We start from the raw sequence: 25,514 nt of genomic DNA on the forward strand, positions 1-25,514 counted from the left end.
CATTAATTGTAAATTATCATCATCTTTATTTGGGGGGTTGATTTGGAGGGGGGGGGGGGGTGAATGTTCGTCGGATGATGGTTGGATTATTTTATTTTCAGGTAATAATGACACTTGTTGATGTTCCATTAATTGTAAATTATCATCATCTTTATTTGGGGGGTTGATTTGGAGGGGAGGTGAATGTTTGTCTTCCATCACCTGCATAGATTTGTTTGCTTCGTGTTTGGTTATTGTCTTATTATCATTATTAGGATTATTATATAAAGGTGTGGTGTTTACACCCAGTTGTTCTAATCTCGATTTAGTAGAGACATCATAATAATAACGGGGCAATTCACTTGGTTGTAAATTATCATTATTACCACTAGTTGTAGGTAAAAAGGATAATGGTTGGATTATTTCTTTTATCGTTGAGGATGGTGGGATGAGTTGTTGTTGTTGTTGTTGTTTTTCTTGGTTCTTTATCAATAGTGAAAGTGCTTTGTTGTTTTCGTCAATTTGATTTTTCAGTCCTGAAGTATCTTTACTTGTTATTTTAGCAACCCGGTTTTCTTTTTTTGAAGAGTTATCAAAAATCGTAACTAATTTTTCAATATGATTATTTGTTAATGCTAAAGCATTTTCATATTCCTGAAACAACAAGTCTTCTTCTTTTTTATGCTTAAGAATTATATTATTTTCTTCTTCTATGGCCTTTTCAAGTTTGATGTTTTGTTTTGAAATTGTTGATTTTAATTGTTCAATTTCTTCTTCTTGAATTTTTAATTGTTTTAAATGTTTAGTGCACTCTTTTTAATTTTTTTCATATCGTCATTTGTTTCACGTATGATGTTTTCATTTTCTTTTTGATACTGTTCATTTGAATATAAATAATCATCTCTCTCTTTTTTTATTCTTTTTATAATACTTTCATTATCTCGCTTATCACTTTTCTTGTCTCGTTCACACTTTTCTAATTTATATTCTAAGTCGCTAATTAAACTTTTTGTTCTTGAATTATTTGTTTAAACAAAATTATATCTTTCTCTATATTTTTTTTTATGTTTTTCGTAATTTGAAATTGTATCTTTGTTTATACTTTCATGTATTGAGGTGTCTTTTTGCGCTTTGCAATGATTCAAGTCTTTGGAAAGTTCCTTTATTTTATTTTTCTTATCTAAATCATTTTTTAGATTTTCTTTTTCTTTTTCATAAAGTTTTGCTATTTCAGTCTTAGAGTTTTTTTAGTTCTTCTTCTAATAAATATATTTTATTTTCTTTATCAGACATCAAATTTGTAAATGATAAAATAATTGTCACTGTTTTTGTTTTTATCATTATAATCTTCAGTATTTTCTAAATCTGGGTGTAATGTCTCCTCTGTTTCCATATTTTGTGTATCAGTTCTAACGCTCAATACATTTTTCCAATATTTATTATTATTTTCGAGTGTATTTTTACACATATTCATCATGTGCTCATTATTTTATTTTTCTTATCTAAATCATTTTTTAGATTTTCTTTTTCTTTTTCATAAAGTTTTGCTATTTCAGTCTTAGAGTTTTTTTAGTTCTTCTTCTAATAAATATATTTTATTTTCTTTATCAGACATCAAATTTGTAAATGATAAAATAATTGTCACTGTTTTTGTTTTTATCATTATAATCTTCAGTATTTTCTAAATCTGGGTGTAATGTCTCCTCTGTTTCCATATTTTGTGTATCAGTTCTAACGCTCAATACATTTTTCCAATATTTATTATTATTTTCGAGTGTATTTTTACACATATTCATCATGTGCTCATTATACATTAAGACCTCCTTTTCGTGGAGAAGTCTATTTTCTTGTTCCCTTTGTTTATATGAATCAAATTTGCTTAGTAATAAATTATAAGCACGTTCACAAGCATCGTGTGATTGGTTTAATTTTTTAAACTAAATCATTCTGTAAAATTTCATATTTATTTTTGTAATTAAGATGTAGGTCTAACATTTTCTTTTATATTTGAGTTTCATGCCAATTCCAATTTTCTTCCTTTTTCTCGTAAGACAAATAAAAATATTTATAGATTAAGGCAATAACTCTTAATTCTTGTATCCATAATAAATTTCCTACGTTGGTATGTAAATTTGTGCTCATATAACCATTTAAAATTGAAGAAAATAGAGATGACCATTTATGTAAAGTATCTTTTCCAATTAACGTATTAGTGTTATTTAATGCTTTTTGAAGTTCATTTTCCATAACATATAAAGTTTGCGAAAGAAAGTGGTCAAAATTAGGCGGAAGAAATAAATAAGAACTAGCCTTTGAGTCTTTTTTTAAACAATCTAAAAGATCCTCTACTTTTTGTGATTTGTAAATCATGTCTTTAAATTCTCTGGTACTAATATATTGAACATTACCACCCCTTTGCCATTTAGACTGCCACATATAATATAATAAGTGAATAATAGCCGAATGAAAATTACTTTCATTATTCAACTGATGTTTTAATATTTCATTGATACCTTCGTATTTTTTCTCGTTGATAATGTATGACAAAAGACGATGGAAAAACATTGAATAATATTGAATTGCTTTTCCATAATTTTCATTTTCAATTTCTTCGCATATCATTATAACAGGATCCATTTAAGGATGTATATTTTTTAACATTAAGAAATATAGAAGCACAGTTAATGATATCATCATAAAACAGTTTTGTGGGTGAAATTTATTGTGCGACTTTCATAACTTGATATATAACATCCATATTTTTAAAGTTTGAAATGATTATATCAACAAAATTACTATATTCGGTTATTTGTTTATCGGTATGTTTGCTGAGTTGTGAAGGAATAGACCATTGTTTAGTTGCACTTTCGTGAAAATTTAAACAGCTGGAAATAAAAATTATTTGATATAGGCAATCTAATAAAATCTTGCCTTGATATGTCAAATAATTTTCAGCGTCTGAGATATACGAGCGTAATGCTTTTAACTGAATGATGTCTTTATGTTTACGAATAGTCAAATTTTTTTTTAATTGATTTTAAGATTGTAGTAGCAAAGATTTTCGGAAAATTATAATGACGATTAGGTTGTATTCTCGTTAATTGTTCAAGCATTTCAATAATGGTAAATATTATGTCCATATAAAATGCTTTTAAGTTCTCTATAGAATTTGATTTATATTCATCAAACATTTCACAAATTTTCTTAAAACTTATAATGTTTGCATTATAGATGATAGAATTTGCATTATATATGTCTATTACATTTAGAATTTCTTTTTTTGTGTGGTGCCCAATTATTAATATTCACAGAAGGAAAATAATTATCGTCATGATTATATTTTATATTTGGTGATATAGGTATGTCATCTTGGTCCCACCAAAAACTATTATGTGGCGATGAAAATTTCGTCAGTGTTTCGTGTGACTTACTATGATAATCTTTGGTAATTTCATTTTTTCGTTTAGGCGTTGATAAAAATAAAGATTCATCGACAAAATCTATTTCATTTTTCTCTTTTGGTTCTTTTTTTATTTTGTTTTTGTTATTATTGTCATAGTAATAATCATAATAATAATCATAATTATTCATAGATTCTTCATAACTATCGGTGCTGGTGCTACTAGTACTGCTTATATCGTTGTTATCAACAAAAACACCATTCATTTTTTTACTTAGGTAATATCTTATATAAGCTGAAGAAGATTATTACTCTAATAAAACATAACTATCTCTTCTACAAAAAACAATTGTGATCATGAAAATGTTTTTTTCTTTGGCGATGGTTCATCCAATATACTGTTTAATGAACTTTTGGAGATGGGCACCGATGAGTACTAAAAAAAAAAACCTCCATTTATATCAATCTTCAATCATATTCATACCCCTTCTTGGGTGTCAAGAAATCCAATTACTAAAAAAAGTTCCAATCATATCTTAAACTTACCAGAAAATATACCATTTTTTACTATCTGTGGAGTATGTATTGATATCAGTTCATGTTATCTAGATTATAATTTGAATATTGAACTTAATATTTCAAAAAATAATCTATCTGACCCAAACATGAAACAATTTTCTAAGAATCAATTTAAAAAAATTGGGGTAAATAAATGTATGGTGACATATTTATCAAGTGACCCAATTATAAATGAAGGTGAAATTACTTGCCTTGTAAAAATAAAAAATAAAACAATATACAGAAAAACTATCATTTAATGTAGTTAAAAAAATAAATTTCAAAATTGAAAATTCATATAACATTTCCTCTATAAATGAATCATTATCGTGTCCAAATAGAGACAATAACGAAACTATTATATGGACTATAAATAATAATCACCTCATTTCTTCATTGGAACCAACAATATATATGAAAAAACTGAATAGTGGAATGAATATAAAAAATATTACTTGTTCAGACTATGATATATTTCAACCTTATATTATTAGACAAAATTATTTTACATTAAATGATGAAAATTTTTACATGTTTAATAATAATAATACAACATATAAATATAGTTATGTTTTTACAATAATATGTCAGCTTCTTTTGGTAGATATCCTACAAAAATGAAAATTTATCAATCATTTGTTTTGTCTTCCTTAGAAAATGTTGCGTGATTCAAATGGGGGGGATATGATATTGTAATAGATTCTAGCTCAGAGTCGAATATACTATTTTTTTCTTCTTGTAATCTATTAACAAAAGACAAAACGTGCATCGATTATCCGGAAAATGGACAACAACCTTTCTTTCTAAAGTCTAATCTCGAGAAGAAAATTTTATATGTATTAATAAATAATATAACTCCTAAGATAATATACAACAACAACAAGAAGAATAAAACTTTATAGATACTAGAGCCTCCAATTATAATGGAAAGTATTAAAGGAGATATAAACAAAATAACCTCTGGTAATCCACAAATATTAATAAGTGTATCCATTTTTTAGATATATTATCATATTCTTTATATTGGCGGCTTATTTTTTTTATGTTTACGCAGGAGATATAGGGAAAAAGAATAATTAATTTAGATTTTGAAAAAGATAATATTGTACATGCACGCATATCTAATTGAAAATGCTTAATTAAAACCATGGATTGATATCAATTCATATTATCTAGATTGTAATTTGAATCTTGAACTTAATATTTCAAAAAATAATCTATCTGACTCAAACACGAAACAATTTTCTAAATATTACTTGTTCAGTCTATGATATATTTCAGCCTTATATTAAAAAATTATTAATTATTTGTTTTATGTCTTCCTTAGAAAATGTTGCGTGATTCAAATATGACATTTTAATAGATTCTAGTTCAGAGTTGTATATACTAATTCTTTCTTTTTGTAATCTATTAAAAATAGACAAAACGTGCATCGACTGTCCGGGACATCGACTACCTTTCTTATTAAAGTCTAATCTCGCGAAAAAAATTTCATGTGTATGAATAAATAATATAACTCCCAAGATAATATAAAACAACAACAAGAAGAATAAAACTTTATAGGGTTTAGAGCCCCCAATTATAATGGAAAGTATTAAAGGAGATATAAACAAAATAACCTCAGGTAATCCACAAATATTAATAAGTGGATTCATTTTTTAGATATATTATCGCCAATTCGATGTTTTGGTAGTTCTGGACGTTTGTCACTTGCACTGTCTGTGGAGGATGCGCCTGTGAAGGAGGGACAGAGGAGGAGACGTCTCTTATGCCTTGTAAAAATAAAAAAAAAAATAAAACAATATACAGAAAAACTATCATTTAATGTAGTAAAAAAAATAAATTTCAAAATTGAAAATTCATATAACATTTTCTCTATAAATGAATCATTGTCGTGTCCAAATAGAGACAATAACGAAAATATTATATGGACTATAAATAATAATTACCTCATTTCTTCATTGGAACCAACAATATATATGAAAAAACTGAATAGTCAAATGAATATAAAAAATATTACTTGTTCAGTCTATGATATATTTCAGCCTTATATTAAAAAAATATCAATTATTTCTTTTATGTCTTCCTTAGAAAATGTTGCGTGATTCAAATATGACATTTTAATAGATTCTAGTTCAGAGTCGAATATACTAATTCTTTCTCTTTGTAATCTATTAAAAAAATACCAAGCGTACATCGATTGTCCGGAAATATGACCACCTTTCTTACTAAAGTTTAATCTCGCGAATAAAATATCATGTGTATGAATAAATAATGTAACTCCTAAGATAATATAAAACAACAACAAGAAGAATAAAACTTTATAGGGCTTAGAGCCCCCAATTATAATGGAAAGTATTAAAGGAGATGTAAACAAAATAACCTCAGGTAATCCACAAATATTAATAAGTGGATTCATTTTTTAGATATATTATCGCCAATTCGATGTTTTGGTAGTTCTGGTCGTTTGTCACTTGCACTGTCTGTCTGTGGAGGATGCGCCCGTGAAAGAGGGACAGAGGAGGAGACGTCTCTTATGCGTTGTAAAAATAAAAAAAAATAAAAACAATATACAGAAAAACTATCATTTTATGTAGTCAAAAAAATAAATTTCAAAATTGAAAATTCATAAAACATTTCCTCTATAAATGAATCATTATCCTGTCCAAATAGAGACAATAACGAAAATATTATATGGACTATAAATAATAATCACCTCCTTTCTTCATTGGAACCAACAATATATATGAAAAAACTGAATAGTCAAATGAATATAAAAAATATTACTTGTTCAGTCTATGATATATTTCAACCTTATATTATTAAAAATGATGAAAATTTTTACGTATTTAATAATGATAATAATAATTCAACATATGAATATTGTTATGTTTTTACACTAATATGTCAGCTTCTTTTGGTAAATATCCTACAAAAATGAAAATTAATGAGCAAGTTATTAATTATCTATTATTTCAACGGCTCTGCTTTCTTGTAATAAATTGCCCTCGGTGGTTGGAATTTTTTCATCAAATTTATCGGCCTGTAAAAGTTCATCTTTTTGATCAACTGGATCCTCGGATACGTTTGTTTCCTGAAATTCCTTATTGAAAGTTTTATCGATCATTTGTTTTAAGTCTTCCTTAAAAAATGTTGCGTGATTCAAATAGGGGGGATATGATATTGTAATAGATTCTAGTTCAGAGTCGAATATACTATTTTTTTCTTCCTGTAATTTATTAACAAAATACCAAGCGTACATTGATTGTCCGGAAATATGATCACCCTTCTTACTAAAGTCTAACCTCGAGAAGAAAATTTTATATGTATTGATAAATAATATAACTCCTAAGATAATATACAACAACAATAAGAAGAATAAAACTTTATAGATACTAGAGCCCCCAATTATAATGGAAAGTATTAAAGGAGATATAAACAAAATAACCTCAGGTAATCCACAGATATTAATAAGTGTATCCATTTTTTAAATATATTATTATATCCTTTATAATATCTAGGGTATGGGAAAAAAGAACAATCAATTTGGCTTTTGAAAAAGATGATATTGTACATACACGCATATTTAATTGAAAATGCTTAAAACTATTTCTTGATGAAAAAAAAACATTTTTTTATTAAATTTTATATAAATTTGGTTCATTAAAATGAATAAAAAAATAATATATATGTATACATATATACAAATAAATTTTGATTATCATCAATATAAGCTGATAGTGATTATATTTATGAATAACAATGAAATTTTAAAAAACCTGGCGCCGTATATACCAATTTTGAATAAAACAATAACAATGAATGATAAAACGAACACTCCGACAAAATATTTAATACTCAAAGAAAAAAAAATAAACGTACAAAAGAACTAATTTGTTTTAAATGTAAGAGGACAAACGAAAGTGAATATTATTTAGAACAGGCCCCTTCAATTTCAAAAAATTTCTGATGAATTGATAGAAATTCGTCATTGTTGTAAAAGTTGTAAATTAGAATAATTCTATTTGTGTTGTTATCATAAGTATAATGATATAAATAAAACGACTAAATATAAATAAAATTACTTTATTTTTATTAAACAATTATTGTATTTTAGATATGTGGGCATATCCTACCCACGTTCCAGTAATCTTGAGTGTTTTTTTATTCATTTTATTTTGTTTAATCATCACAATACCCCACCATGTAAAAGGAAACACACTTAATTGGCAATTTAAACAAATATTCCCCAAACACGAATAAAATACAAAAATATCACTTATAAATAGATTTAGATTGTTAAATCAATAACGATTTGGAAATTTAATTGGAAAAATCCAAAAACAACGATGGTACGAATGTCTATTTAAATTATTTATTGTTCAATAATTTTGTTACAAATGATACTAGAAATGTATATTGTCCTTTTCATGAACATTTTAAGACTTCTTACTCAAAATCAGGAAAATTATACGAAAAAAACCACTTGTACATATGTTTCTCCAACAATTGTATTTTACCCAAAAATAAAAACGGAAATTGTGTTATATCTACCATCAAATTTTTAGAATTATATTCCAAATTAAATTTGACTAATATCAATTAATTCACAATAAGGAATGAAAACTACTATTTTTCCTGAATATAATTTTAATAAACAAGGTGAAATCGGTAGTTTGCACTTTGAATTATGATCAATGTCGGCAATTTTAATATTAGAATAATTTATGATTTCGACGTCCTTTTCAAAATTAACAATTTGTTTTTTTGTTCCACTGTTGTAGTCATAATACTCGTACATAGAATCTAATTGCATAAAAGTCTCTCCATTTTCGGTTATTATTTTTGACATATCATGTGAAGGTGAATATTTCATCTCAGTTAACAATTTTGCTTCTTTTTCCCGTGAATAGTTATTATCTGTTGGCATGTTTAAGAATTTTTCTGAAACTTTTTCCCTTGTCTACCAAATTCAAAATTAAATTTATTATCGTTTCCCGATTCTGTAGTTTATCAAATGTTTTGAAAAAATTTTTATTTTTGTATAAATTTTTTAAGTAATCTAATTTTCTGTGACATATATTTTGAGTATATATGACATCCGTTGAATCATCGTCCTTTTTGTCTAATAAAACGAGAAAGGCTTTTCGAAATTCGTGATCACACATTTCAGATAACTCTTCTTCTTTGGGATGATAAATTAATTTATTATCATTCAAAAAGAAATACAAATCTTGTGGCATAATATGAATCATAAAATCAAGAGTAAATTCATTTTCATTAGAAAACACCGATACATTATAATATGAATGATCAGAATATTGATTTGATATAGGCGATGCAAAATAAAAACCAATAGGAGGATATAATTCATCAAAAGGGTTTTTAAATAAGTGTTTTTGTAATAAATTACAGAAAAGTCCTACATAGATTATAAATATAACCCACAATAATATTTCAGAAATAATCATACTTTGTTTTTTTTTAATATTAAAAAAATGTTTTCCTTTTGTTGTTATTGTTATCCAAAAAATAACAACAATGATATCAACACTACAACATATAATCATTATTTTCATACCACACCCCGAAATAATAATAATCCTTCTTATAAAAACAAAAAACATTGATATTAATAATAAATAACAAAAAAGTAATAAAGAAAAGAAAGATTTTAAAGGACATAGATGAAAATCTTGGTTTATATATAAAAATTTCTAAAAAAAAAACAATAAACAATTATTTCTAGAGGACGAATTATACAACTTGGAAAAATACCTGAATTGTAACTATATTAATAATTTCATTGTTATAATTTTTCTAGATCCTAAAACGTGGTTAGATGATTATATGTTATTTGTGTCCCTTTTAGAAATTTTTAGAAAACAACAAGAAAATAATACTAATTCGAAGCTTTTTTTCCTGTCCTTTATCATTTCCAATAATTCTCCTCATTCTAAATATTCTGTAACCGAACAACACAGGCAGAGGCTAGTTGAGTTAAGTCGTCTAAATTCGGATACTTATTCTAACATTTCTTATGCAAAATGTTGTTTTAACGCAAATTTAATAGATGAAATAATAAATAATATTAATATTCAATTTAATACTTTGCTATCATTCGGGGGTATTAATTTTTCTAATTTAATGTTTACACGTACGAATGATGATATTAATGAAATCGACAATGATAATATTTTATTATGTTTTCATGAAAATCATGAAATATCTACCGAAAGGATTATTTTTTAAGAGATACTTTTTTTTCATCAAACATTTGATTATTAATATAAGGTATAACTTTGTGATCCACCCGCATAACAAAATCATTTTTATTTTGTATTATCAACCTTTTCACCTCTTTCAAACCATTCAATTCTTTTGTCGCTATTGAATGTTTTTTTAACAAATATTGGTAAATTGTAATCTCGGAACACGACCCGAACGATCCACGTTCAAATTCGTTTTTTAATTCGTCTTTTTCATCATCTAAATTGACCGCATTATAAAGTGGAGGTATTTTACCCTTATCATAAATTTCTTCTGTGGTGATGAAAACACCAATTATACTTTTTACGTCTTGGTAAATATCTTCTTTATAATTTTTTTTTTTAAATATATTAATAAATCCATAAACACTCATCATGAAATAATTGCCAGATGAGCCGACTTCAGGAAAAATAGCGTATTCTTTCGAATTTATCACATCAGTTATACAATAAATAATAATCCTTTCAAATTTGTGGCCATGTTTTTTTATATTATATGTCATCCGTGAGGCCAAGTCTTTGGGTTTTAACATATAATAGGTAATACTATCAATATCATCTATGTTTTGTTCTTCTTGTAAACATTTTTTATTAAAAAGGAATGCATAATATGTTGCCATTTTTTAGTATAACAAAAAAGGTACCCAATTTACAAATTTAATATAAATTTATTTTCCTGGTAATTTAAAAGATATTTATATATATATATAAGCCGTTTATTTTTAAACGGCTTTACATGAAATTGGTATTACGTCTAATAGTTTTTCATAAGATATAATTCAAAATGAGTTGTAAAATAAGCAAATTGCGGCAATTTTTTGAAAATGGTGATAATAAAAATAGGTTCCTCCAAGAATGGAATAGGCCAGCAGCACCATTATCAACTCCCAATACAAATAAATTGTGTTTTCAGCAGATGGTTATTGATTATTATATTGGTTATCCGGTAAGAAAAAAGGAATGTGGTGGTTATAATATGCAGCAGCAGCAGCAGCAGCAGCAGCAGGTACCCATAATAAGATTATTTGGAATAAATGATATAGGGAATACTATTTGTTGTAATGTATTTGGATTTTTTCCTTATATATATGTTTCTGTGAATTTATTAGATTCACAAAAACAAGTTTCATATTCAGACCAAATAAAAAGGGCTCTGAATCGAAAAATCTACTTGAATGAAACAAAAGATCAAATTAAATTAAAGGAATACGTATTAAGTGTAGATAGGGTGTTTAAACAAAGTATATATGGATATCAAGAAAAAAAATCATCGTCATCATTGTGTTTTTTTAAAGTTACTGTGGCTTTACCAAAATTAAGATCTATAGCTAAGATTATTCTTGAAAATGGGTTAGCGATAGATAAACATCCCACTCACTTTCGGGTTTACGAATCAAATGTTGATTTTACACTTAGATTTATGACAGATGCTCAGATGCCTGGTTGTTGTTGGATCGAGTTACCTATTGGTGAGTGGGAAATAAAAAATAATGAGACAAATTTTAAAAATACTACTTGTCAATTAGAGGTTAACGTTTTTGAGTGGGAAAAAATAATTATTTATTAACCCGAAGGAGAATGGACGTCTATTGCCCCACTCAGAATATTATCTTTTGATATTGAGTGTGGGGGAAGACGGGGAATATTTCCAGAACCCGAAATAGATCCGGTCATACAAATTGGAAATGTTGTTACGCGGCACGGAGAGACTGAGCCATTCATAAGTGTTGTTTTTACTTTGAATAGTTGTGCTCCCATTGTGGGCTCTAAAATTTTTTCATTTCAGGAAGAAAAAGAAATGTTAGAAAATTGGTCAAAATTCCTATTGTTTATTGACCCCGATATCATTACTGGATATAATATTAATAATTTTGATTTACCATATTTACTTAACCGCGCCAAGCATTTAAACTTGCCAGTATTTGCTCATTTAGGAAGGGTAAAAGGAATAAAATCTACAATATTAGATACCATAACCCAAAACAAACAAACAGGAAAAAGAAATAACAAAATCATTAACATAGATGGACGGTGTTTAATGGACCTTTTAACAATAATACTAAAAGAACACAAACTTCGGTCATATACTTTAAATTCTGTATCTTATCATTTTCTTAACGAACAAAAAGATGTTCATCATTCTATAATTTCTGAATTACAAAATGGTAATGATCAGACTAAAAAAAGACTGGCTGAATATTGTTTAAAAGATTCTATTCTTCCTTTAAAATTATTGAATAAATTGATGTGTGTAGTCAATTATATAGAAATGGCACGCGTAACGGGCATTCCTTTATCATATGTTATAAATAGAGGACAACAGATTAAAATTTTTTCACAAATACTAAGAAAAGCCAAAGAATAGAATTTAGTATTACCGGTGTTTGATAAAAAGGAGAGTTTTGAATATGAAGGAGCTACAGTTATTGAACCAAAAAGAGGATATTATAACGTTCCAATCGTTACCTTAGACTTTGTATCATTATATCCATCGATAATGATAGCACATAATCTGTGTTATACAACCTTTATTGATAAAAGATATATTAATCAAATGGCTCTGAAAACTGACGATTATATCATTACACCTTCTAATAATTATTTTGTAAAATGTCATAAGCGCAAGGGATTAATTCCAGAAATTTTAGAATCCTTTTTAATTGCTCGTAAGAAGGCGAAAATTGCATTAAAAAACGAAGAAGATCCATGGAAAAAGAAAGTCTTTGATGGTAGACAACTGGCATATAAAATATTGGCTAATTCTGTTTATGGTTTTACGGGCGCACAAATTGGTAAATTGCCGTGTTTAGATATATCACAAAGTGTTACGGCATTTGGAAGAACGATGATTTCTCTTACCAAAAACAAGATTGAAGAAAAATATAACAATGCTATAGTTATATATGGTGATACCGATTCTGTTATGATTAATTTTGGAGTTGAAACTTTAGAAGAGCCATAAATTTGGGCAAGGAGGCGGCAAATCATATGACTCAGTCTTTTATCAAGCCAATCAAACTTGATTTTGAAAAAATATATTTCCCTTACTTGCTTATTAATAAAAAAAGATATGCTGGTATTTATTATACAAATGCTAATACTTATGATAAAATAGATTGCAAGGGGCTAGAAACAATTCGTAGAGACAATTGGCTAAGGTCATAAATACTTGTCTGAAAAAAAATTTTAATTGATAGAAACCCAATAGAAGTCCTTAATTTTGTCAAACAAACCATATCAAAATTACTTTGTAATGAGATTGACATCTCTCAATTAGTTATTACAAAGGAATTAACAAAAAAAGCAGAAGAATATAAAGGAAAGCAAATTCACAATGAGCTAGCCATCAAATTAAGAAAAAGAGATGCCGGTAGTGCTCCAAAACTTGGCGATAGAATTCCATACGTTATTATGTGTGGATTTAAAAAAAAGTCCTATTTATGAAAGGGCTGAAGATCCAATATATGTATTAGAAAATAATATTCCATTAGATTATGATTATTATTTAAAACATCAAATAAGTAAGCCACTTATTAGAATATTTGAACCTATTCTCGGTGATAAAACCGAATCTTATATATTAATAGGAGAGCATACACAAAAAAAGAGTTTACCAATAAGTAGAGTAGGACCATTAAGTCAATTTTTTCAAATACATCCAACTTGTATAAATTGTAAATTTCCTTTATTAAAAAGAAAAATAGTACCCGATGATGTAGAATATAACGCTTTATGTAATAATTGTAAAGTACACGAAACAGATTTGTATACACACCACATTGAAAAATTAGCTACACTCGAAAAAAAATTCAATCAATTTTGGACTGAATGTCAAAGGTGTCAAGGATCATTAATTAAAGAAGTTATATGCAGTAATCGTGACTGTCCTATTTTTTATATGCGTAAAAAGACAGAAATAGATTTTTTTGGTCAAAAAAAAAATTATCGATCGTTTTGGCTTGCCACAATAGGTTATAAATATTATTATTATTTCCCAAAAATATTTCATATAAATGGTAATGCTCTTGGTATTATATAGTCATATTACTACACACCCAGAAGAAATAATTATAATGGAGGAAAATATTCTAAAAGTCAGCTTTAAGTTAATTTCAGACAATGCTAAATGTCCTACTAAAGGATCAACGGGGGCGGCTTGTTATGACTTATATAGTGCTCAAAATGAAAATATTCCTGTCGGTCAACGAATTGCCATTGATACTGGCATATGTATGAAATTTCCTTCCAAAATACACGGAGAGATTAAATCTAGGTCTGGCATAGCTCTGAATAATTATGTAGATGTTGTTGCGGGAATGATAGATTCGGATTATAATGGACCTATAAAAGTGGTCTTGCATAATTCTCATCCAAATAATTCTTTTGAAATAAATATTGGGGATAGAATTGCCCAAATAAATTTTTTTTCGGGAATTGATATCTGTTTAGTTGAAAACATCAAAAATGAAAAATGGGAAATTGAATCTTGTAGGGGCAATAAAGGATTTGGATCTTCTGGTAAATAAATAAAAAAAATAATATCTTTCTGGTAGTTTTATATTTTATATAATCAATCAATTAAGTATATAAGTAATAATGAATAAAAGTATTACACTGAATTCTTTAACTTTTTTATATACATATACCATTAAAATAGAATTAGTTATCAATGAGTATCATGAAAAAATTAGGCAAAATAAAAACAAAAACACTGGAAAATAAATTAAGAGATTATCTAGAAGGTGAATTGCTGAATCAAAATCTTATTGATGTTGATAAATTATCAATTACCCCAAAAGATTTTGCCCATATTTTTGCAAATGAGTGTAAAAATATTAATGAAAATTCACACCTTCCCTCCATTATTCAATCATGCATTCATAGAATAATAGAAAACAATATTAAAGAATCAGTTTACATAAAAAGAGTAATGGATATCACAAATGAAAACCAAAATGAAGATGAAGAGTCAAAAAAAATTAATGATATTCTTACAGAGAAAGATTATTATAAAAATCAAGCTTACGGTAATGATATTAATATTGGGTTAAAATTATCCGAATATGAGTACCGGTTATTAAACGAAAAATTTAGTAAAGAAGAAAATGAATTACTATCAAATCAAAATTATATACAAATGATTTTACCCAAATGGGGGGATGATAATAAAATACAGAGAAAATTTTGTACAAAAATATGTTGTTTGGATTAAGTTTTAATAACTTTTATTTTATTATGAGGTGCTCCCCCCCCCCACCCCTTAGTCTTAAGACGAGATGAATGGTGCTTTCTTTTTGAATGTTGTAATCAGAAAGTGTCCGATTGTCTTCTAATTGTTTGCCTGCAAATATAAGGCGTTGTTGGTCTGTTGGAATGCCTTCTTTATCTTGAATTTTATACTTTATATTTTCTATAGTATCAGACTGGTTTGCATCTATTGTTATAGTTTTGCCTGTTAAGGTTTTTATAAAAACCTGCATGATGAGAATTGTATTAACCACAAGAAGTATACGTAATTAATAATCAAGACAAGAAGGCTACTTTTATCTTATATTTTTTAAGTAAAATAAAAAACTAGATATATGAAATATTATAAAAAATTTTTATTCTTTATAATTATTATGCTTATCATAACGTGGATTATTTTAATATCAAACTTTAAAAGTCTTTTTAATATATATGAAAAAACCAAAAAAATATTAGAGAGAAATGATAAATTAATCATGCACCCCCCTCAATTTTTTCCTCTCGTAATATCAGAATAACAATAATAAAGCAAATGCTTTTATTCGATATCTTATAAATAATAAACATTTATTTCAATGTCTGTAAATTGAAAAATATCACTAAGAATGTTTTTAACGCATTACCATTTTAAACCATCTATTCCACACCCAATACGGGGCATCGCTATTTTAGATATATTATTTTTAAATGCATGATTTTTCATGGACAACAAAGAACTAGACAAGTTCTCATATATAGGTTTTTCCCAGTACTTTTCTTTGGTTACTAAATAGTAAATAAATCGTTCATTTTCATCTAAAATGGCTACATTACCCACACTACAATTTTGATTTTTAAGTTTTTGAACATTATCGAATTTTTCCTTAAAAGCTAAAGCAATTCCACCCCCCATGTAAAAATCCCGGGAAACGCAATGCGCCAATGATACATTTTTTGGACACGTAAACAAATCTCTGTGGATTTCTTTTATTTCATACATTATGTAAGTGTTATCAACAATAATATTATTGATATTAATAGAAATTATTAGTTTATATATATATATATATATATATATATATATATATATATATATATATATATATATATATATATATATATATATATATATATATATATATATATATATATATATATCATATATATATATACATACAGTATATATTTTCTATAATTGTTACCAACATAAAATTATTTCCCAAGTAGTTGTGTTTAAGTAATTTGGCTATAAATAAGAAAAAGAGTGTAGTAATTATAAACACCTATGTTTGTTTGTTAAATTAATACCGTTATATTATTTTGCAGGGTTTTAATAATGTATAGAGGCGTTAGTTGATTAATTACTTAATCTTCTACTTTGTAAGTTAGAAAAATCGAAGGAACTTATACAATTTGATTTTTATCCATCATTTCTGTTTTATAGTCGGGCGGTAAGGCGATAATAGAATTATCGGGATACTCTTCTTGCTTATAACCCCTTAACTGTAATTTTACAATTTCTCCTGGTTTTGATAAAATAGTAGCCCCGTAATATTGACGATAAACTGCTCCCAATGGATTTAAAAAGACTTTTCCCGTCCAGGGTGTGTTGTTATTATGAAATGTATAAACTATAGGACGCCCAAGTACTGCATTATTCAAAAAACGATTATTAGTTGTTTCATACCAGTGTTTAGTTTCAAATCCTCTTCCCGTTGCTAATCTAAGGGCAGATATTGGATGGGTTAACTCTTTTTGAGTATATTGATTAACTAAAAATTTCTTATGAACGACCGGCCATTTTTTATATGGGTGATGCATATGACGAATTGGAAATTCTCTTGATGGTTTGATAACTCTATTTAACCAATCATGATTGTTTGCCTTTTTCAAAGAATGTTGTTTTACTAAAATTTCTTTTTTGTTGGGAAAAATAATATTAAATGGACTTTCTAATTCTTTATAAGAATGTACTTGTATGGGCTTAAAATTATTATTCAGTGTATAATATGCAATATCTGTTGTATGAAATGAAGTTGTGTTATTTTTTCCAATTTTAATGCACACATTTGACACTTCTTCTTCGTCTTTTTCTTCCTTTTTTGGGCTCTTGCGGTTTTCTAATATCCCTTCAACAAAACCATTATGAAAATCACAAACACAACCGTAACCTGGTACATATTTATTGTTTGGGCTGTTATATAAATGAGGATTTAATGCATCATATTTGCACGGATCTTTGAAATAATTTTCCTTTTTTGTTACTAAAATTTCATTTTCTTCTACCTCACTATTAATTTCTTTGCACAAAGGAAATGTTGCGTTAACAACGGGTATTTGAGTTTCCGGAGAAATACAATGAGTACAGATGCCATCAATAAAAGGATTAAAGGATGATATATTTTCATTAGGAATATTAGTTCTATGTGCAACTTTAATACATTTATTTTCCTTAATCATTTTTTGTTGAGGTTCATCGCACATTTCTCCTCCAAAATATTCTGGAGCATAACAAAAACAAGACCAGTTATTACTAGTTTTTATATCAAATAATAATTTCCCAAAACCACAGTAACCGAATCCACCAAATTTATTATGATAAGGTATTTCTTTACTATTGGGTAATAAATATTTTTGATTAATTTTAGGAAATAATAATAAACTATGAGATGTTTTATCATATATAGGAAATTTTATATCTAAACATTCTTCATTATTATTAAGAAAAAATGATGATGATGATGTTTTTTTTGAAATATTTTCTTTTTCGGAACAAGTGAAAAAAGGAGGATTAATTTCTTTTTCATTCTCGTGTTCGTGTTCATTTTCTATATCCCAAGAAGGCATTTTGTTTGTTGTTGCGGTGTATGGTAATACATTATATATTTCCACTCCCTTATCTTCTTTTTGTAATATTTGTTGACTATTGTTTTTATCTAAATAAAGCAGTGATATCTGATTTTTATTAGTAAAATTTGAAAATATGATATGAAGAATGATAATAATTACCAAGAGTATAATCAAATGTATTATTATTGTCGTTGTTTTTGTTCTCGTTTTATGGTTAATTATAATTTTTTTATAAAGAAAGAATAAGATATATGATAGTGAAATAAACAACCAGTTTAAATATCATCAACAATTTGAGATATTTTCTATGTGTTTTATTTATATAATTTTCACAAAAAAGTATAATAACCAATCAACCTACTTTTTTTCCATACCGCTATTATGTCACATCATAAAAATTTGCTAGAATTTAAAAGGCTCGTTTCATATGATGGCATAATTGTAATAAATAAAGATACAATAATCAAAATTAAGGAAAAAGATTTATTGACAGTAGATCTTCAATATGATGAAAAAAATAATATATTTTTGGATGCCGACAATAATGTATATAGATTATCTAAAAGATTGGTGAATGATATGAATAAAAAAAAGGTTTAATTGTCTATGAATAAAAATGCTTTAAAAATATTTTGCGTCGTTTTTGACCAACAAACCAATTAACGTAGTTTAGCCTAATTAGAGAAAAGGTTGTAGTTGGTTAGTTAAAAATATATAAATTGGTGGTCTTTTATTTTTTAAACTAGCTAATAGCCATATAAACAAAACAAAAAGTATAACAGTAAAAGCTAATGTCGGCGGGTATAATATGTACACAAAAATAGTGTCTCGCTGTACCCACAACGTGAAACAAGTAAAAAAAGGGGGAAGAGATATCGTTACACTGCGTACATTTATTTGCTCGTTCTTTTGAAATACAGGAAGAAAAAAGGAGCTGCGATAGTGGTAAGTAATTGATATCTATATCTATATATATATGAAATCCTTTGCAGGTAAAATTAACAACCAATTAATTAATTTTGTGACAAAAATAATTATCATTTTTTTTATGATATATAAATATTATATGTGCGATTGTTTTTTTTCTACTTTATTAATATAATGCATATTCTTTATTTTTTTGTTTATTTGTGAGGAGGATATTTCTAAATGAAGTTACCAAGTCGCCTTCATTTATTGAATAAATAACTTCATAAATTATTAGATTATTCTCGTTATATTTCTTACATTTATGTGGAATATTTATTGTGCATGAAAAAATATTCAGGTATTTCACTTTTATTTTTACGACATGAAATATATTCTTCCATATTTCATAATGCTCTATGCAATTTTGTTTTTTGTGTTTGCGGTTATTTTTTTTTCTGGTGAAAGCAATTAGAATCAACTAATACAATATCTTGTGCCAATTTATAAACTGCATTATCGTCTATTAGATGCGATACATGCGAGGGTAGATAATGAATAAAATTGAATATGAAATCAAACGATTCGTGTTTCTTTCTCAATTCGTTTATTATTTGTACAAATTTTTCGGGAGCATCAATAAGATAATTATTAGAATCTAAACTTATACTAGGATCAGGGCAGTTTTTTAATATCTCGATCATATCTGAAGTGGTTAGTTTTATAAATATCTTCAGTTTTTGACAATTAATTAAATCATTCTTAAAAAACCAAATATTCTTATTTCTGCATGGCGTAATAAGTTCACCTAAAGCTGATATGGGATTAATTAAATCAATACCTTGTTGTGAAATAGACATATTAAATTTGTTGTATAAATCACACATTGGATTTTCTACAAACCAATAAAATATTTTTTCATAATCTTTATTCGTACTTTCATTGGGACATACAAGTCCAAGAAGGACTTCCTGGGGTGAAAAAGGCCCCAAAAACCGTGGGCAAATTAATTATCGATGAATTTCCATATTTATGGGGCTTCATTTCTATTAATCCTATTCTAATGAAATAATGGTCAAGCTCGTCATTTGGAAATACGGCCTCTTCGCGTAGTATATATTTTCTTTTTATATTTTGTAGATGATTCAAATTTTTGTTCAACCCGTGAATTTTATAATCTTCCCAAATGGGAAACATTATTATATTTTTTATATCTAAACAATTAAATAATAATATTTATATATATTACATACAACCAACCATTTAAAAATCTAAATACATTGACTGACATTTTCCTTTTTTTCTATGATTCTATAATTTTATCTAAACAAATTCCAAAAGAGACCGAACGTGAAAAATGTTTAAATATTCTCGGCCGTAAACAATTCATTATTAGAAATACTACCAAACGACCGAGATAATAAATTTAGTACTACATATAGCATTATAGTGGTTGTTTGTAAATTTTATATAGGCTGTATTGGAATACTTATCAACTTTTATGTATATTTTATATAGACGTTTATAATTTATTTTTATACACTTAGTCAATTTATTTGGTAATAATTAAAAAGATGATAGCCACGAGCGTTTTATTTGTTGTTTAAATATAAAACAAACGTTTTTTGTGAATTCCATTACTAAAAATTCATGCGTTTATTTTTTCTGTTGATGATGATGGTGTTGGAAAAATGGTCCCGTCTTTCCACTAATATCTTTTCTTCCATTTTCATTCTATACCTATGATAATATTCAACGTCTATTTCAAGTTCTTCTGTCGTATAACCACCTTCTTCATTTTTCGTTTCGTCGCTATTATATCCTTCGTCTGAAGTTTCACTTGCGAATCCCTCGTCCTCGCTGTTTATGTTATCTAAATCCATCCCTAGAACAAATGGTTAGCTTTGGTGAATACTTTCCCTTTTTATACTTGGATTCAATTCCAACAACATTAGCTCATTATAATTTTCGTTTCATAGAAATAGAGATATTTATTTATTCATGTCAATGTCATCGTATTTTTTTTTAAATCATATATTTCATAACAATTTAAAATAAAGTGTTATAAAAGTTTTGTTTATAAACACCTTTTTGCGAGGAATGCTATGGAGAGTATATAACTGCATATGTTACTACTATTACGTGGCAAACATAATTATCATCAATTTTTTATATATATAAATATATTATATGCGATTGATTTTTTTTTTGTCTTTTAGTATAACTCACATTCTTTATTTTTTTTATTTAAATGTGAGGAAGATATTTCTAACTACTCTATGCAATTTTGTTTTTTGCGTTTACAATTATTATTTTGTCTGATAATAGCTATTAGGGTCAACTAATACCATATCTTGTGCCAATTTATAGACTGTATTATTGTCTATTAGATATGATGGCAGGTAACGAATAAGAGGGAATGAATATGAAATAAAAGGATTCGTATTTCTTTCTCAATTCGTTTATTTTTATATATACTGGATTGGATTTGTTTATCATTTATTTTCATACACTCCGCAAATTTTTCATGATAATAACTGAAAATATATAATTCATGATGATATTGGAATAATGGTTCCCCTTCCCTCTCTCTCCTCCCCCCACCCCCCATCAATACATTTATTTTTCTTCTTCTAACATCTAACCCCATCTTCTTCATTTCTCATTTCATCGCTATTATATCCTTCGTCTGAAGTTTCACTTGCAAATCCCTCGTCATTATCGGGAAAATATTTATTTACATCAATATCATCATATTTCTTTAAAAAATCACAAAGTTCACAAGAAAAAATTCTAAATAGTGCATTATAAAAAAACGTTTCAAAATTCTCGGTTATAAACATTTTATCGGGAATGTTATAAGGGGGACCAATTTTATCTACAAACTCAATATACAAGGGCATATGTTGCTGCTTTTTATCAACTCTTAAACATGTTCTACATGGATAATATTGATTTTGATTAACGACAACCTCTATATATCCATACAACCGGTCTATTTCTCCTGGTAATATTTCAAAATGTTCGTATGATAAAAAGGGTAGTATTTCTTTTTTATATGACATTTGATTTGTACACTGAAAAAGTATTTTTTGATGAACGTAATATTCTTCTGCGATGTCTTTTCTTTCGTAAATTTGTTTAAAATTTGGATGAGTAAAGATATTGTTTGGATAATAATCATTAAATATCTCTTGGTCATAGCACCCCAACAACATGCTCATAATTATCTTCCGATTAATATTTTCTAAAAAATTGATCTATCTTTATTTTTATAATTATTAATTAATTTTTATTTTCTTAATGTTTTTCAGTCCATATATTCCAAGCGTCGCTTCTTATAAATTTAATAAAATTAATAAAAAAGATATAAAATAGATATAGGAAAACTAAATTATTTCATATTTAAAACTCAATAATTATATATATAGAAATAATTTAATAAAATTATTATTAATATACAAATAAATTTACTGGACAAACACTTATACAAAACACAACTACACTAATACAGTGTGGTAATAACGAAATAACAACGGTTGTTAAAGTAATTTACGAAAATAATATTTAGCTATTATTCTCTTCCTCTATTTTTGGAGCCAAAAAATAGCGAATGTTGTCAACGCCTTCAATACTATATTCCACAACCATAGGCATATTAAGGGACACGAAAAGAGATACTCTAGGAGAAAAGGCGGTAGCTTTGGTAAATAAATTAAGGTATCTACACGAAAAGGTCATCTTGGTGGGTTCTTGTACCTCAACTTCTACGGCGCTTTCTTTGTTATCTACACTAGACGTTTTTGTAAATTTTATATTTGCGGTACCAATATCACCGGCCGTTGAAAATTTCACACAATCATTAATGCAAGCAATGTTTATGGAATCTCCAAATTGACTAAGATCTCTGCAGACAAGGGAAAATTCATTTGATGGCATTCTAATTATGCAATTGTGATTAATATCAGGAATATTTAAATATTCTTGATCTAAATTCATTAATTTCATTATATACTTAGAATTTTTTTGTTGACTGTGAGACTCAAAGGTAAATGCGATCGTATCCGAACCGTCTTTGGCCTTTATTGTTATAACATCATCATCGTCATTAGCACACTTTAATATTTTGGACATAACGGAGATGTTTATTCCCATAACTAGATTGCGATCGCATTTGTATTCATCAAAACCCTCGGCTAGTAGATTAAGAGATACCAGAGAAACGTGGCTGGTATCTATGGTCTGTAGTTGAATGCCAGATTCTGTACAGACCCATGTCGCCTCATTTAACAACTCCTTGATGGCATTGGTGGCTTTATTGAGAATGCTGCTTCGAACGAGGCGGGCTTCAAACATTGTAAAGAATTTGTGCGAATATCGACGCACATTTATAAATATTAGTAATACTATAAATATAAAAGCTAGGGAAAATAACCCTGATAATTTTTTATTTTCGTTTCTTTTTACAGTTATGTAAAAATTCCCAAAATGCTTATTCTTCCAGACTTAGTATCGTGAATACTGTAAACAAAGGGTTTATTCAAATTCAAAGGCTTATAATAATTAGGTCCACCATCCATACAGCAGGCATTTGCTTGTGCGTCCATTTCAGTTCCATTTTCATTATTATTAATATAAATACAAGTTTCAATAATGGTATTAACGGGTCGTGGCCGCGTGTTCTCGTTTTCTCGTAAAATTCCCCGCAAATCGGCATTTTCTACCAAAGGAGCCAATTTTGGTATTCTTATAAAAGTTTCATTTAGTATAAAACTGTTATTAATATGAAATTTTGGCATAAATATATGCGTAAAGTTTATTTTTTTTTTAGTTTTCTTCAGTTTTTCGTGAATATTGTTTTTATTATAATTAATAATCACTTGATTTAATAATTCATGTTTAGAACAAATCTTATCTGGTAAAAGACTATCATATTCATATCGTTATTTTTATAGGGGAGCTCATAAACATTACAAATAAGACTACCAAATGTATCAGTGTAATTTTTAAGGGATACTATCTCACATCTTTTCATCGTGAGTATTTTCCTTGTTTTATTGGGCCCGGCATGAAAATCTCTCAATTTAGTATTAAAATTTTTAAATTTATATACCCATTCACCAAAATATTTTGACTTTGTCATAAAGTAAATTCTAGTTAGATTTTCGATATTTCCAACAAAATTTTCATTATTTTTGTTGTTGTTGTTGTTGTTATTATTATTATTTTGATAAATCCACCCACAAGATTTAGCCCATTCATTTATTTGATTGTGTTCGTTTTGAGATTGTGGGATAGTTTTAATCGTAAAGTTCGAAAAATCCTTCTGTATTGATTTCATATATTCTTTATTAATGTTATCTTTTTCATAAATTGGAACGAGACAAAGTCCTATATTTTTATATGAAAACGATGAAAATGGTGATATATTTGATAATATTTCCTTGAGTCTGTTTTCTTTTAGCAAACTTAAAGTGTTTTCGGTTGCCGCTGGATAAAGAATTTTCAAATGATTAAAGATACAGTCACTATCCAAAACCGGGTTTACAACTTTGTCGTTGGTTGTAACGGTTTTTATGAATATATCTACAAAGAGTTGATTTGCGTCCTCGGCCATGGCTGCGGCGTGCTTTACTAACCAACTAGCTTTAATCGCCACCCTTTTTATTGTTTAGGGAGGACTGAGAATGGGCGGATAGGAAGGAAGGGGGGGGGGGGGGCTAGGAGTGAGTGAGTGAGTGGGTTGGTGGGTTTTTTACGTACCTCATCATTTACTCTGTGAAATATTTAATATTTAGTCATATTTTTAATGAGACTAGCTCTAGGATTTAATTAATTTCAACCCACATTTTACCTTTTTTTTATTAAACGCGATAAATTTTAACATTATTTATACTATATCACAACTTTTCTATTTACTACCATAAAACAATATTTTGAGAAAATTCTTAAACAATTGAATAATTACACCGTTAATAATAATAATAATATTAATAATAACAATATTAACAAACGATAATATTTTTTAGTATAAATATTAATATTATATATATACATGCATATTTATTCAAAAGATAGTTTCTTTGTGTTTTAAAATTGTTATTTGATAAAATTTAATAAGGTACTCAAAATCTTATATCATTGTATTATTAACAAAATGGATAGCGGCCATCCAAATTTAAAATCATTTGTTCCAGGAATAGAAACAACCATCGATATGGAAGGTTTCTTAGAGGATTATTTTAATGACTTGAATAGTACATCCCCTCGATCTTTACCCTTTACGGATAGTGAATTTTCAAAATATAATAAGTATGTTATACCCC

The 25,514-nt window shown here is 27.2% G+C and overlaps 1 protein-coding gene and 1 pseudogene across 1 annotated transcript; one reads left to right on the plus strand and one right to left on the minus strand.

Moving 5' to 3' along the window:
• Positions 1 to 16,766, plus strand: part of LOC137648047 (DNA polymerase delta catalytic subunit-like) — a 34,681-nt pseudogene extending 17,915 nt beyond the window's left edge.
• A 5,989-nt stretch (positions 16,767 to 22,755) lies between these two features.
• LOC137648423 (proliferating cell nuclear antigen-like) lies at positions 22,756 to 23,544 on the minus strand. Its single transcript, XM_068381344.1, has one exon. The coding sequence runs from the start codon at positions 23,542 to 23,544 to the stop codon at positions 22,756 to 22,758; it is 789 nt and encodes a 262-aa protein (XP_068237445.1).
• Between the last annotated feature and the right edge of the window lie 1,970 nt (positions 23,545 to 25,514).

This window comes from Palaemon carinicauda, chromosome 10 (assembly GCF_036898095.1).
Source record: "Palaemon carinicauda isolate YSFRI2023 chromosome 10, ASM3689809v2, whole genome shotgun sequence".
NCBI classification, from domain to species: Eukaryota; Metazoa; Arthropoda; class Malacostraca; order Decapoda; family Palaemonidae; genus Palaemon; species Palaemon carinicauda.

Excerpts from the sequence above, each read along its gene's own strand:
- LOC137648423 (XM_068381344.1), bottom strand. The coding sequence starts at position 23,544 with ATGTTTGAAGCCCGCCTCGTTCGAAGCAGCATTCTCAATAAAGCCACC.